We start from the raw sequence: 14,386 nt of genomic DNA, 5'->3' as shown, positions 1-14,386 counted from the left end.
ATATAAGTAAAATATTTACTGGTATGTCTGGCCTCTTAAGCGAAATTAAAATAAAGAAGAGCACTACAAATGACCAATTCTCCGTTTTAAGCTTGACACCATCACCATTAAAGACAATGCATTGAAAATAACAAACCCCCTTTACAGAGTAGCACCCCCTGATTTTATCCATGCTAATTAAGCTCACATATTTTGCATTTTGCCATTTATATCCCACATGCTTACTCTGACCCATTGGGTCTTGTTGTCTGAGCTGCTGGGTTCTCTACCACTTCTGATCAGAGTGATTTCTTCTGTCTTTTGGGTGAGGGGAGTTCATTGGTATAACATTTAAAACACAAAGTAATTTTGCCAACTACTGCTTATATCTAATCATATATATACTAAAGTTTTGTCCACCTCTCCAAGTTCTATATTACAGTTTAGCTACATGGATTCTTGATATAGTTGTTCACTTGCATAATATCCATCACTTCTTTTTATCTATTAAGTATTCTTTCTCTTCTGTCATCTTATGCATCTCTATCTTGTATGCCCTTCTTTTATCCCTCAATACATATACTATGTGTTATACCAACCACACTTCCCTTACATCCCGAAAATGATTGGTTAACCCTTACTAAATGAAGGACAGCCCCCTTCCTCCATGGACCATACCACAATTAATGTGCTGAAACAGCATTACAAATGACCTAGTTACCCAGATTTGTCCTGATGCTGACCCATTTACACAGACTTGTCACTGCTTTTCCCATAACCATCCCAGATATTGATGTTTTCCAGATTCTCATATCCAACTCATGGCTGGTTAGAAACCTGATATTGGTGCTGCTATAATCTTGTATTTCCTGTCCATTCAAATTTGTATACTTATGCTTTTTCCCACACTAAAAATTCCTTTGGTCATACCTAATATGGTACTTACATGTACATCATGTGTGATATCTTGAGGATATGGCTGTGCATGATGAAAATGCAATGTCTTTTGATTTGAGAGGGGGAAGGGGGACATGGAATGCTGTGTCTAGTCAGCATGATGTATTCTTCTGATAAAATACTTTAAAAAAAACTTTTATTGCAAACATAATGCCTCCTTCATCATCAAATTAGAACATTTTGCTATCAGCTAAAACAGGCTAGGAATTGAAAGAAATCTGATTTTTTTATGTTAAGCATGAAATGGTGAAATATATTTTTATATCAAAAATGTTGTGTTTCAAAAATTGTTGTAAGAAAATCAAATAGAATGTTTGGCAGGCAAAATATGGTCTTCCATGAATCTCATTCATCTTACCCAAAGAAAATTCTCCCTGACTGTCTGTCAGCAAGTTGCTTGACGGCCATTTCAAGTTTCTTCTTATCAAATGGAACTGCCAAATCCTGGGTTTTGGGAAGAGAGAGAATAAGTAGAAATGTGAGATTGACAAACGGTAAATTGATTGTAAATTTGAATACAGCTACTAAGCTCTATATCGAATTTGTGACTCTTGTGTTGATAAACCTCTCTAGTTATACCGATGAAAAGATGAATTATCCAGTTAAAAGAGTTTCTAAAAGTATCAGATTTATAAATCTGTAAAAGTTGTTGGGGAAGTTGAGACATCCAAAGAAAACTACCTAGTTCTCATCAAGGATAATAATACAAACTTTAAAAGGTAAATACTTGATGAACTTTATCATTTTCAGAGCTAGTAATGATAACATTTAATTTCAGAAGTACTGAAATGTGAGATTAAATCGATGCATGAATCTTTGTGTTATTCTCTCGTCTTTAATCTCAAAAGTTGTGTAACTGAACAACGGCTAAGTATTTTTCCATGTTTCCTATCAAAAAGTTTCTATGCACACAAAAAGGTATAAATACAAACAATTTACTCAGAAATGTACAATATTTTCACATGAATCCATGCTTTCATATTGTTTTCTTCAATATGTCAGTAATTTGTTCAATATCATCAGGGAACATTACATTATACCATGGTTTGGAATGCATTCTTGTAAACTTAGTTCACAGAAACTGACAATAAAAGCTAACATGCACAAACCTAACATTGTTAACAAGAGGAAACAAGGAAGCAATAACAAGGCCTTAAAGTGAAAAAGATGCCTTATGCTTGATTACAGATTTGTATCGTAGCTAACAAGTTACTGTTGTTATACGCTTGAAACTAACTCAGTACAATGCAGAAGCATTTCAAAGGTGGCAAGATGAGGTCTTCATTCTCATAATGACTCTACCACTCACAAATTATGTAGATGTTTAAATGGCTTTAAACAATGAACATAAACCAAAAATAAAATATTAGTTCACTCTCCAGGGAACTGTCACTATTGTTACTGATGACCCACACAATTCCTTCTAGTACAGGAATTAAATTAGGTTAAAGCTCAGTTTTATATTCCCCAAACCAAAGGTCCCAGGAAGATACAGCATCTGTCCATGCAGCCACTAATGAGGTGGTTTATGCAATGTAATATTAGCTTGCTGTTGTCTTTTTGTTTTCCTCAAACTACATATGTAACTTATCAGAGGTAGAAGTGTATTGATATTTTATTTCTTGCACAGTAAGTCAACTTTCAAACTTTCCTTGCCTAATTTTCATCAAACCTAATGGGTAGACAACATTAGGGCAATTCCCTGTGTATTCTAGGGTGAAGTTGTGCAAGTTAATGGTCACAGAGCAGACATTGTGAATTTTTGGGTTGAAAAGTCAACTTTCTGGGAACCAACTTTCATCAAACCTAACAGTCAGTTGACACATGGGCAGAGACACAACCCTATTAATTCACAGGCCTATAGAGATCAAAGGGCAAGGTTACTGGAGCACAAATCTTTTGGAGGGTGGGTATACTTGACAAGCCTACTTTCCAATACCCAGTTTTATAAGCTTCATAGTTCCATGACACTTGAGAAGAGGCACTTCCTACTGAGTCTGCAACTGATGGATCGAGGTCAAGGGCATTCAACAAGAAATTGAATTCTTGTGTTCTGCATAATAACTTGACATACATGGACCCAATTTTCAAAAAACGTCAGAGGTATATAACACTTGGACAGCAGCTGTGGCTATTGAATTCAGAGGCTCAACATTTTCAAGGTCAATGCTGCTGGCACTGAAATAGCACACACACACCACACCTACTGAATAGCATAGAGACCTTTCCATTTCATAGAGGATTAAAAATTCAAATCAGTGTGGTTGAAGTTCAAATTTTGACCTGGTTTATGCTCAGATGAAATAAAGGTCAAGGTCATTTAACATTTGTTAGTTGTATATTAATAATTACTATGGTCAGTTGGAGGAGCAGCCATTCTTTTGATTTTGATTTTTTTTAGATTGCTGATACATGATTTTTTACATTATATACATCTGACACACAAAAGAGATGCTTTAATTCTATCATGTTTGTCATTGACATACCTCAACTGCATGGATAAAGTCCTCTGGTGTAACGCTGAGTTTGCCCTCAGGATCATAATGTTTTAATACCTCCACCAACCGCATGTCATTAACAACTATATGCTCCTTCAGAAGCAGAATAGGTTCTTTCCGTTTGAATGGGTCAATGGCTGGCTTGCCTATATCTTCTGCTGTGTTGCCTGAACGAAGCACAGGGCCATATTTTGCTGTAAAGTTTACTTTTTTTGATTTTATTTCTTCAACAATCCTCAAGAATTCAAACTCCACTGGTACATCCTACAAAATCAATTAAAATTATTCCCAGCTTCAGCATACAGCATACAAAACAATGTGCATCTAAATTCAAAGCCTCAATACCATAATAGAGAAACCATATTATGAAGTGTAATGTTTCTGCTTGCCCAATCGTAATGTTAGGAGAATATTCACTAATTCGCAAATCTGGCCCTCCAAAGTAAAAAACAATTAATAGTTAGCACTAAAAGTATTAAGAGGTTTCATTTATTTTTCATTTATTTCCCCACATTTGTATGATAGCGTGTATATTATTCTTATGTTAGGCACTAGTTTGGACATAAACTGTGTTATGTTGCAATTTCTGTAAATAGTTGAATCGGAAAGAAATAACTGAAATCTGTAATGCAAGCAACCTATCTGGAACTGGCCAAATCATGCTTGTTTGCTTTGTCTGCCAACACAAAAGCCCAGAGGCTAAGTATAATAAACATTATTTTCTGTTTAGGTTTTATTGCTGCTTTCTACTGAATGCAAGTAGTTTCAAAGCTGCTTAGCAAATCTCCAGGAAAAATCAAAAATATTGATTTCATACAAACTTCACATCTGATTGGCTCAAGTGGTGTAGTAGTAATAACTTGAGCATTATCAGCTTTCTCAAATGATAGTCAAACTAATGATACCCAATACACGTGACAAAACAGAGAAGTCGGCTTAGGACAAATTTGTTTGGGAGTTTAGACTTCACAAGATTGAGAACTTTCAAGGAGAACAGCAAATTTTTCATTTTTCATTGCAACACTTTGACTCTTCAATGAGGACGAGAAGCTTGCTTCACGGTGAGTAGATTTTTGTGTGATCTCCGAGTCGGAGAATATTATTTTTACTTGATCTGAAAAAGGACCTGCTGCCATAAACAGGAGATTATGTTCAGCTATACTGATCGCTTGGCACTCAGCATTAAGAGGTTAGTATTAGGACTGGTCGGCCTGGTGTCGGGATAATGTGTCTAGGTGGGACATCATGCTGCATGTCTGTGGCATGATGCCCAAGTGCTAGACATCACTATAAACTGCCACACTGCAGACATCGTAGTGATATGACTGAAAAGTTGTTAAAGCTACATTAAAAAATGTCAAATGATTATGGTTAGATTACTAAAAAGCACAAGTTGCATAAAACAGGATCAGTTTTGCTTTGGTCAATGGATGTGGGTGTGATTTGGATTTTTAATGTAGCTTTAACAATTTTTCAGTCCTATTGCTACAATGTCTGCAGTGTGGTAGTTTATAGTGATGTCTAGCACTGGGGCATCATGCTGCAGACATGTAGCTTGATGTCCCACCCAGTTACATTATCCTGACACCACGCTGACCAGTCCTAACACTAACCTTTTAATGCTGAGCGTCTTGTGAGGCAACTGTTAGTACCATTTTTGTAAGTCTTTGGTATGATGCGACCAGGGTTCAAACCCATGACCTCCTGCTTCCGAGGCAGACGCTCTAACCACTAGGCCACCGGAGCAGTGATCACAAATAGTTTATCTTAATCCATCTCAACAACATAAAGTACCAAAGTACCAAAGCAGAATGTGAATTGTTTTATGCTGATTGTCATGAGCTCATTAGTAATCCAACAATAATCTATTAATCTCTTTTAAAATTACTTCTGATCACATATGTAGTCCATGTTGACAGACTTAAAACACTTAAGACAACTGATCCTGCTGACAGAATAAAAACATGTTAATTATTTTCAGCTGCTTGAAATTAGCTGAGTGTGTGTGTGTGTGTTTTGGATTTTGAATGTAGCTTTAAAAAAAATCAGTCATATCGCTACATTATCTGCAAAGTGACAGTTTACAGTGTTGTGTATAGCACTGGGGCATCATGCCAGACAGTAACATGATGTCTCCTGACCAGTCCTAGCACTAACCTTTTAATGCTGAGATAAAAGCAAGGTAGCTGCTAGTACCATTTTTTAAGTCTTAGGTATGACTTGGCTGGGGTTCGAACCCACATCCAAGACAGACGCTCTAACCACAAGGCCAGTGATCACAGGCATAATCATAAATATACTACACAGGAAGTAAATTGTGAATAAAAATAGAAACAATTAAATCTCTCAATAATTTTGATGATGCAGGAGATTTTCAGTGAACGATAGGAGAAACCACTTGTCTCCAGTGGAAAACCCTTCCCATCTGTGAGGTTCACATGTGTGATATCCCTTTGGATTGCCAATTACATCATTTGTCAACTATAACAGAAGTGCAAGCTCCTGTAAGAATGTACCTGCAGGGAGAGTGTGCACATCTTACAATCAGGAAAGTGCTATTGAAGAAAGACATTTCACTCCCAAAATTGGTTTCTTCTTCCAATACAGAACATTGGGAAAGCTGGTAAGAGCTGGAATAAGTTTATCCACTTATACTGGGTGATACCATTTAAGTGCCGTGACAGAGTCTAGAAGATGTCATAGGTAAGTGAGGCCAAAAAACACAGAAGCTTCAAAACAAAGGAATGATTTCTCATGAGTGGGGGAGCCTGTTCCCAGCAATAAAACCAGAGAAGAGAAACTAAATCTTCATGATAGAGCTGCACACAATTCAAATTGATAGAAAATGCAAAATTTCAAAAGATTCAACCTGCTAAGGCAATGGCACCAGGAGGCAAGACTTAAATAAATGTCAGTGAGTAGGGGATATTAAGAGAAACTTTTTAGCCATATCAAAACCCATGGTAAATTCCATTTCAGAAAAAGGGTGAAGATGAATTGAAATTGGATGGTTGGAGAGAACTTTGTCCTGGACATTGTCATTCCTTCCATGATGGACGCAAAACATGTCAGAAATCATGGAACTGAAGCCCTTAATAATCAAAAAGCCAAAGGATTAGGTTGGTTATTTGTTGCACTGAATTTTTTAAAAGGAGAAACTTTTTTGTTTGCACCACTGGGAGAAGACTCCATTTTCCCCCTAAAGGCTTTAAAAGTGGTAGGTCTTTTCTGCACAATTCTCACCAATAGTTTACAAAAATTGTTTTTGTGATAATCTATAGTGCATGTTTATCACATCCATGTTTCTAAAGCGCGTCTATTACTGCCATCTCACCTTTGTATGTGTGGGTTTTAGTCTCAGGCAGCAGCCATTGTGGGATAATGTGAGAAAGCTGCCAGTAGTTTCATGTGAGTCAGTGGTTCTTACCAGGGTTTCCCCAGGTTTTTCCTCAATCAATTATACTGGCCACCATGTATAGCCTATCTTGCACTAAGAAATGGTGTTAAACCAAAAGAACAATAACATTTCCAGGTTGGGATGGAAAATGTATTGAATGCTGTTGTTTCAGTAGATGTGGATATGGCATAGTAAGAAGGTTCAGGAGAATGTTCATTGATGATTTCTCCCAGTAGGAAAATGATCAGGAACACTGAATTCTGAACTTGGATTCCCAAACCATCTCAATGGCCTCGGGAATCTGAGAGATTGAGGAAAAAGTATACACAACAAAACCACTCCAGATACAGTCTTTGGGGTCTGCCAAGAGATGCAGGAGTTCTTTACAAGGCCATTGACAGAGCAGGCAGAACTCGGTGACAGTAGTGAGAATGCTTCTTCAATGGAGGCATGGAGGATAGAATCTACCCATTTCATCACTGGATCAAGAAAAGAAGGGGATTGCTACCATCCTTTTTCACTGTCAGATGTATGGAGAAAATGGAAAGATGGTTGCAATTCTTTGTGAAGACTAAACATGGAAGCAGCTTGATGATGATGGTTACTGGTAACTAAGCTGGGAAGCTGGTCATATTGGGAAATGAGTAATCTCCAAGCATTGATTTTATTTTCTACCATGTAACCAGGAAAGGGAAAATACCAGTACTGGTCATCAGTCAAGATGCACCAGGATCCAGTGATGAAATGGTCTGGTGATGGTCTGCGATGCCAAAGCTGCTCCAGTGCCTTATGTCTTGGGAAAGTAGACCACCGAATCCTGTTGGGTGGTTATTTCATGACAAAGTTAGGGTTGGAAGTTGTGTGTATTGAAGACAGGTTTGATTTCACAAAGTCTGGACTGGGTATGCTGGTGAAGATGACTACTATACCAATATCTGGTTACACTGAATGTAATTCTAGCCAGTGTAAGTACCAAGGGTAGACGAAGTACAAGACCAGGTAACATCAGGTCCCAAAGTCTGGTGCTGGCTATTTAGGAACTTATCACCTTAGCCCATACCAGTATGTACAAGCTGTAGGGTTGTCAACATCTGGTCAACACGAGCCTCTGCACCATGATGACTAGGCCAGAATCTGCTTCAGTGCAGATATCCTTGAAATGAGATTATGTAAGCGACGGCAAAGCCAGAGTTGTATTGGAGGCTCAAGAAGGCAAAGTAATTGGTGATCTTTCTCCTTCAAGTGACTGAAACATGAGAAAGTTGGTGACATCTTCACAGAATTTGTGGCAATGTTGATCTTGCCTGCAACCTTATGTGAGTGTTTTGAGACTAGGCTCTTGCTTACCCTGAAAATTTCTTTTGAAAACATTGAAGATCTGACAGTGACCACTTAGGGATCATCTTCTTGTGACCTTTAAATTAGCCACTGGAAGTGCAGCTGCACTTCAGCCATACTGCTCAGTCTCCCAAACATGAATCTATATGACTTCATCTGATTTGATGATAAAATTAGCAATTATAGTAATAACATAGGTCACCAGAACATGACCCCCAATTTAATTAGATTGTCTGGTAGATATTCATGTTATTAATTACTCAGTGCCACATAAACTTTTTATTTTTTTTAACAAATCATGGCTCAGGGATAATAAATGTTTGCACCACAGCTTGTACATAATGTTTCAGTACAATTTTAAAATTGCATCACAATAGCATACATCTTTACAAATATTTTTTCTAACACACACTGAAAGATGTAGGATGATATGGCTATGAAGATAGTTCCAAAACATACAGAGTCAAAAGACATCTTACCGTAATATCCAATTCCTCCATCTGTGAAGACTCGCTTTGACTGATTGCAGTGGCCAGTGCAATGGCTCCCGCTGTTGTCAGTAGATTATTTCCCATCTACAAATTTCAATAATGTTGACACAATTAGTAATGTTGTCAATTTTGTCTTTTTGCTTTGTAATATTACTTTTCTTAAAGGTCATAATAAATCACAGAATATTTCTTGACTTTACTAAAATTCACAAAAGTGAAGAAGTGAGCAATCTTGGAATTAAAGACGCGCTCAGCAAAGATAGCTTTCTAAAAACAGATTAAACTAAACTCCTTGTTTTACAGGTACCACACTTTCAGATTGATTTACACTTTCGTTCAACCACAAAAGAAACCCTTCAAGCACATTATTTACAAGAAAAGGCTATAGAATGAATTTTAAATTATCAATAGACCCAAGGATGTAAGATAACCTAATACACAATTTGTACCACCGAGCAAAGATGTAAATATCATTAACATCCAAAATGACATCAAGATAGCAGCAACTGTCTCCTTTGAAAATTATATAGTTCATCATGGGGATATAAAAACCTTTATCAGAAAATCGATTCCGTTCTGAAATAAAATGTTTAGTTGGGATGGTTAAGTCTTTGCAACAAACGTCATTCATTCTCCAAGTCATAAGAATATGCCAATTTTTGTGTGCATGAATTCAACTTTTGCAGAACATCTAGAGCTTTCACCCGATGATGGAATATTCTATTTGTCAGGAAATAAACCAGCCATGACAAGAATTAAGACTAACACATCTTCTGGAATTATTAAATATAATTCATGCAAAGTTTGAAATGTGTATCAATATAAATTACTTAACCAACCCTCAGAATTTTCAGAGTGTCATTCTTGGCAATCGCCTTGGCCATTTTCAGGACTGTGTCAGCGGTTAGCCTATTGCCGCTGATGTCCAGTTCTAGAAGGGTGTTATTGTTCTCTAATGCCGTGGCAATGGCTGTCCCACCTTCTGGCCCAAAACCATTCCAACTCAAGTTGCAGTATTTAAGCCGAATATTTTCCTGTGGTGTAAAATAAATGTACCATTATTTTCTATGGTTCATTTTCTCTATATTACATATCAGTATCATTCTTCTTAAAGAAACGATGTATATAAGGTAAAAAGTTGTCTAGTGTTTCCATGATACAAAACATTTAGCTACAACCACGACAATACTTAGATTCTTGAGTGTGCGCGTGATACTCGTATAATATCAACTCGAGCATTTTAAAAAAGTAAAGAACAAAATATACTGAAGACTAATTATTCTTGAAACTAATCAAAAGTACAATTCGTGCTCTTTCTGTTACATTACCTCTATTTATAGTTCTTCTGGTCAAGTGTCACAGTGCAATATTCTTGCAGCTTTCTTGAGAAAGAACCATTCCCAAAATATAAACAGTAAAGCTTGAACATTCACTTGAAAAGTGAGAATCATTGCTCTTGTGACTAAGAAGGAATATATATATATATATATATATATATATATATATATATATATATATATATATATATATATATATATATATATATATATATATATAAAATGAGAGACAGACAGAAATAGGGTAATGTCAGCTTGTCTCATTTAATATGTTTAAATTCCCTTCAATTCATAAGAGAACCGTAACAATCAAAATTTAATATCACTAGATCTGCACTATTTGGAGCATACTAAAAATGGCTAAAATTACCAGACCTCTCAAACCAAAGTACATGTATACATAAGATAGTATTGTCTGCTGAGTTTTCCATGTAGCTTATCTTGTACAGATCTGAAACATTTAGGCCCCTTTAAAAGGCAAGCAGAATGATGAACGACCGATACATGAAAGGAAAATGAATGCAGAACATACGTCTAGCAAATGCAGTAAGAATGAAGAGCAAACAATAAATGGTACATGCCAAGCACTAATTGCTGCAAGTAATAAACACTGAACCACGAACCATCAATGTTGAATGAAAAGCGATGAATGACAAGCCATAAACATCATGATTATTTTGGGAGTTACTTCCTTTTTGTATTCTTTCAGAAATGTTTATAAATGCATTTTCAAGTGCATTCCTAAATGCACACAAACAATAAATACTTGGCATAACCAGATACAATATGAATGATGAGATGCAATTAAAATGCTTTTTTTGCTGATGGGGGGTTACTTAAATACCTCAGGATCTGTATATTCCCTGAATATTTTGACTCCTTGCAAGATATTTGATTAAATGCCACTTAGGAAAACAATAATTGTTCAGGCTGCAGTATAATGCATTATTTTTCTGAATAAATATTTTATATTAGACTCGGCTTTCAACCATAGGCAAATACTTAAGTGTTTTAGATTCAAAGGTAGTCTGTGAAATAAATAGTTTGCTTTGGATTCCCGCTAGAACCACTATCAAGACTGTGGAAATTTTGAGATTGTTATGTAGAATATATTGCTCAAAGTGAGAAAAAAAACACCAGTCCTACTGAAATGGATTTAAAATCTCACTGTAATTGTTGTTTTGATTTAAATGAATGTGTACAGAAAATCTATCTTTGTGATATTAATGTAGTCACAAGAGGAGCAGCCTTTTCATTTGTAAGTAAACATAATTTGTACAGTGTTAGTATGCAAGATCCATGTGGCAAACTACAGTACAGAATGTTTACAAGATAAGTCTGGTCTACAATTCTTGCCTGTGAAGAATGTTTCTTTTCACAACTTGAAAAGGACCTTACTACTTGCATATCATGCACAACATATAACAAGAGGCCCTTGCAGGGATGCCACTCTACTGGTTGGAAAGGATTTCAAGGAATTCAAGATTATACTAACTCTTCCATTTAACTGTTGAATGTTGAACCATCTCTGATCTTCTTCAACGATGACAATATTTTCAAATTAGCTGCTGTGGTGTACATTTTGTATATCAGATTGACACAGTTATATCAGATTGACACATTTATCACTACTTTTAAATTATACATCGCTATAAGTCTTTTGGTGAAAACCCCATCTCATGATGATCATCCATTCAGTGAAATAGTGACAAGATTTTTAAGACATTAGTCATGGCAGCCACACTGGATTTACAAGTGGCACCATTATAATTTCAGACCAATTGTGTCATAAAAAAATCTTAAGGTGAAAGCCCCATGTTGATATACGATCCATTAGGGAGGAGTAGAGATAACAATATTTTCAAGATATGGATGAGTATCAATAACAAGATCTTCAAGACTGCTGCTGTAGCAGCCATATTGGACATCAAATCAGCACCATTTTCATTTGGGACAAACTACGCATCATAAGAAGTATTTCAGTGGAAACCTCAGGTTGATATGGTCATCCAATTAGGATGAGTAGCAATTACAAAATTTTGAAGATGGTTGCTGTGTGGTGGATATACTTGATGTCAGATGGGCACTATTTTTATTCAAGGCTAACTGGACACATCATTACGACTTTCTGGTCAAGTGGAGTTGTGATAAAAAAAAATTTAAGATGAATGCCGTTTATATATGTATATACAGAATTTAGATACTTAGAAGACATACGATGTACTGTACCTCAGCATTTATTTATAGAATACCAGTTTTGCTGATTTTTGGTAGGGCTTCCATCAACATTAACTGTATCCACATTCCCTTCTGGTTAGAAGAATAACCTCAAATATGTGCTACCTATCATCTATGAACATGTCATTATTCAAAAACCAATTTAAAATCTGCACTCAAATAAACTCAATTATTAACTGCATTTTTATATGACTGAACTTGTTTGTGAAAAGTCGAGCATTCAGAAGGGCTTAATTCCCAACTGCAAATAGATAATGGCAGGGATTCGAGGTATTTGTCGAATTTTTAAACATCTGTGTGAGAAAACATGTTACCACTTGAGAATTAAATCCAGCTTTAATATTTGTACCTGATTGCAGATGTTATTATTTCATCATGTTTTACACCTGTAACTTTCCCTGCAACAGACAAACTGTAATTTATTTCCATACCATCCGAACCTGCTGTCATGCTATCCTCCACCCAACAAAATGGAGGATATTTGCTTTGAAAGAATAAATAACAGACATATTTCAATAATTGGGTGAAACTCACAAGTGGCAAAGCCTCAGGTAAATATACTTTATTTTTTCACCCACAGATGAAATATATCCGTTACATATATCTGTCATTCACTCATGTCACACAAATTTTCTTTCTATTTTATACTCTAACACACATGTTCTGTCTGACCCTCAGGGCAAATTAAAACAACACAGAAATCTAGCCCATGAACAATAATGATATTGAAGAAATTAAATGTTTGCAGCCCTCGCTCACGTGGTCTTAGAAAATGCAATCTGGCCCTTCTACCTCTGCTCTAACATATTGGCTATCAAGATGTACTGTATAATAGATTGAAGTAGTGGATTTATTACTGGATCCTGCATGATGTCCATATTTTACCGCTTACGTTCTGCTGTGTTTTGTGATTATTCGCACAGAAAATATAAACAGTTACATAATTCTCCTTTTCAATTCAAATTCAAATAGTAATTAAGAAAAAACAATAATTTGTGCCTTGTTAGATTTGAACTCAAGCCTCATTATCAGGAAGTAGTCATATTTACCACACAGCCACATAAACATTTAAGAATAACTCAGAATTTCACTGTTATCTTGTTATCAACACCACAGTGAAATTATTTATCGTAATTCACTCCAGTGAAATATCACGATTATTTTGCTTGGAAACTCTAGTAATTCATACTAACACGGCTATATAGTGTTCTGTCTCTGGGCAAGTAATTTTATTATCGTTAATTATTTTGTTTTTCTTCTTTTGATATGAAGACCATTTTATGATAAAATTCTAACCGTTCTATGCCCCTTAACCAGAAATACTGTTCTGCACAATCAACAGGTAGTGACGGATATAACTAGCTTATAGTTTGTAATATTTATCTGTTCTTCCACATGTTTTAGATGTAGTTGGGATCAACCTCATACTTTCATTTCTTCTACAGTGTCATTTATTAACATGCTATGACACTGTATGTTTTAGTTGCCTTTTCACGTTTTGCATTGGCACCATTTTGTTGCTTATGGTGATGATGTTTTTATATTTTGTTTTTCTAGTATTGTATATATCAGACATGTTTTAATTCCTCCATATTCTACCGCAATATTTTTTCACTGCTGTAATATTTTAGTAACTGGTTGTTTTTCAACGACTTAAAGTCTTTTCATGCTCTTTAACTTCAATATTTATGTACTCTTCTTCAGTCATAATATTTTCAGCTGGTTCATTAGACACTGTTATTTTCATTTTATGATTACATACTTTTTACCATTCACACTCTTTGCTTTTAAAATCTTGTAAACATTTCATATATCATCTTTTTTGCCCTATAAATCCAACTCGTGTCAGTAAAAATGCACTCTAAATTATCTCACTTAAAATCTTCCACCAAAAATTGTTTGCTAATTTTAAATATTTCTTTTGTAAAGTGTTCCAAATGTACCTGTTGTCAGGTAACCATGCAGGTTAATCTATGCCTCGGATCCATTTTCTTTCTTGCTCAAGAGGAGCTGCACTGTGTCTTTTCCTCGGTATGACAAAGCCATTAATGTGTTAAAAATTATGTTAAATCCAAAAATATATTTTGAGCTAAATACTTCCATATTATAGACATTATGTTTCTATTAAACCTTTCCACTACAGTTACATTT

General features: G+C 35.6%; 1 protein-coding gene across 2 annotated transcripts in view; it reads right to left on the bottom strand.

Moving 5' to 3' along the window:
* LOC149805367 (uncharacterized) overlaps nucleotides 1-14,386 on the bottom strand; it is a 66,546-nt gene that overhangs the window by 6,191 nt on the left and 45,969 nt on the right. For both annotated transcript variants that reach the window (XM_089949758.1, XM_089949764.1), the window contains 4 exons: nucleotides 9,500-9,694; nucleotides 8,649-8,744; nucleotides 3,423-3,698; nucleotides 1,295-1,380 (listed from right to left, as the gene is read on the bottom strand). In XM_089949758.1, the coding sequence (XP_089805884.1) occupies nucleotides 1,295-1,380; nucleotides 3,423-3,698; nucleotides 8,649-8,744; nucleotides 9,500-9,694 (653 nt within the window). The remainder of the gene's footprint in view (nucleotides 1-1,294; nucleotides 1,381-3,422; nucleotides 3,699-8,648; nucleotides 8,745-9,499; nucleotides 9,695-14,386) is intronic.

This window comes from Sinohyriopsis cumingii, chromosome 2 (genome assembly GCF_028554795.1).
Source record: "Sinohyriopsis cumingii isolate HCF-2022 chromosome 2, ASM2855479v2, whole genome shotgun sequence".
Lineage (NCBI taxonomy): Eukaryota > Metazoa > Mollusca > Bivalvia > Unionida > Unionidae > Sinohyriopsis > Sinohyriopsis cumingii.
This window is presented reverse-complemented; position numbering and strand designations above follow the sequence as displayed.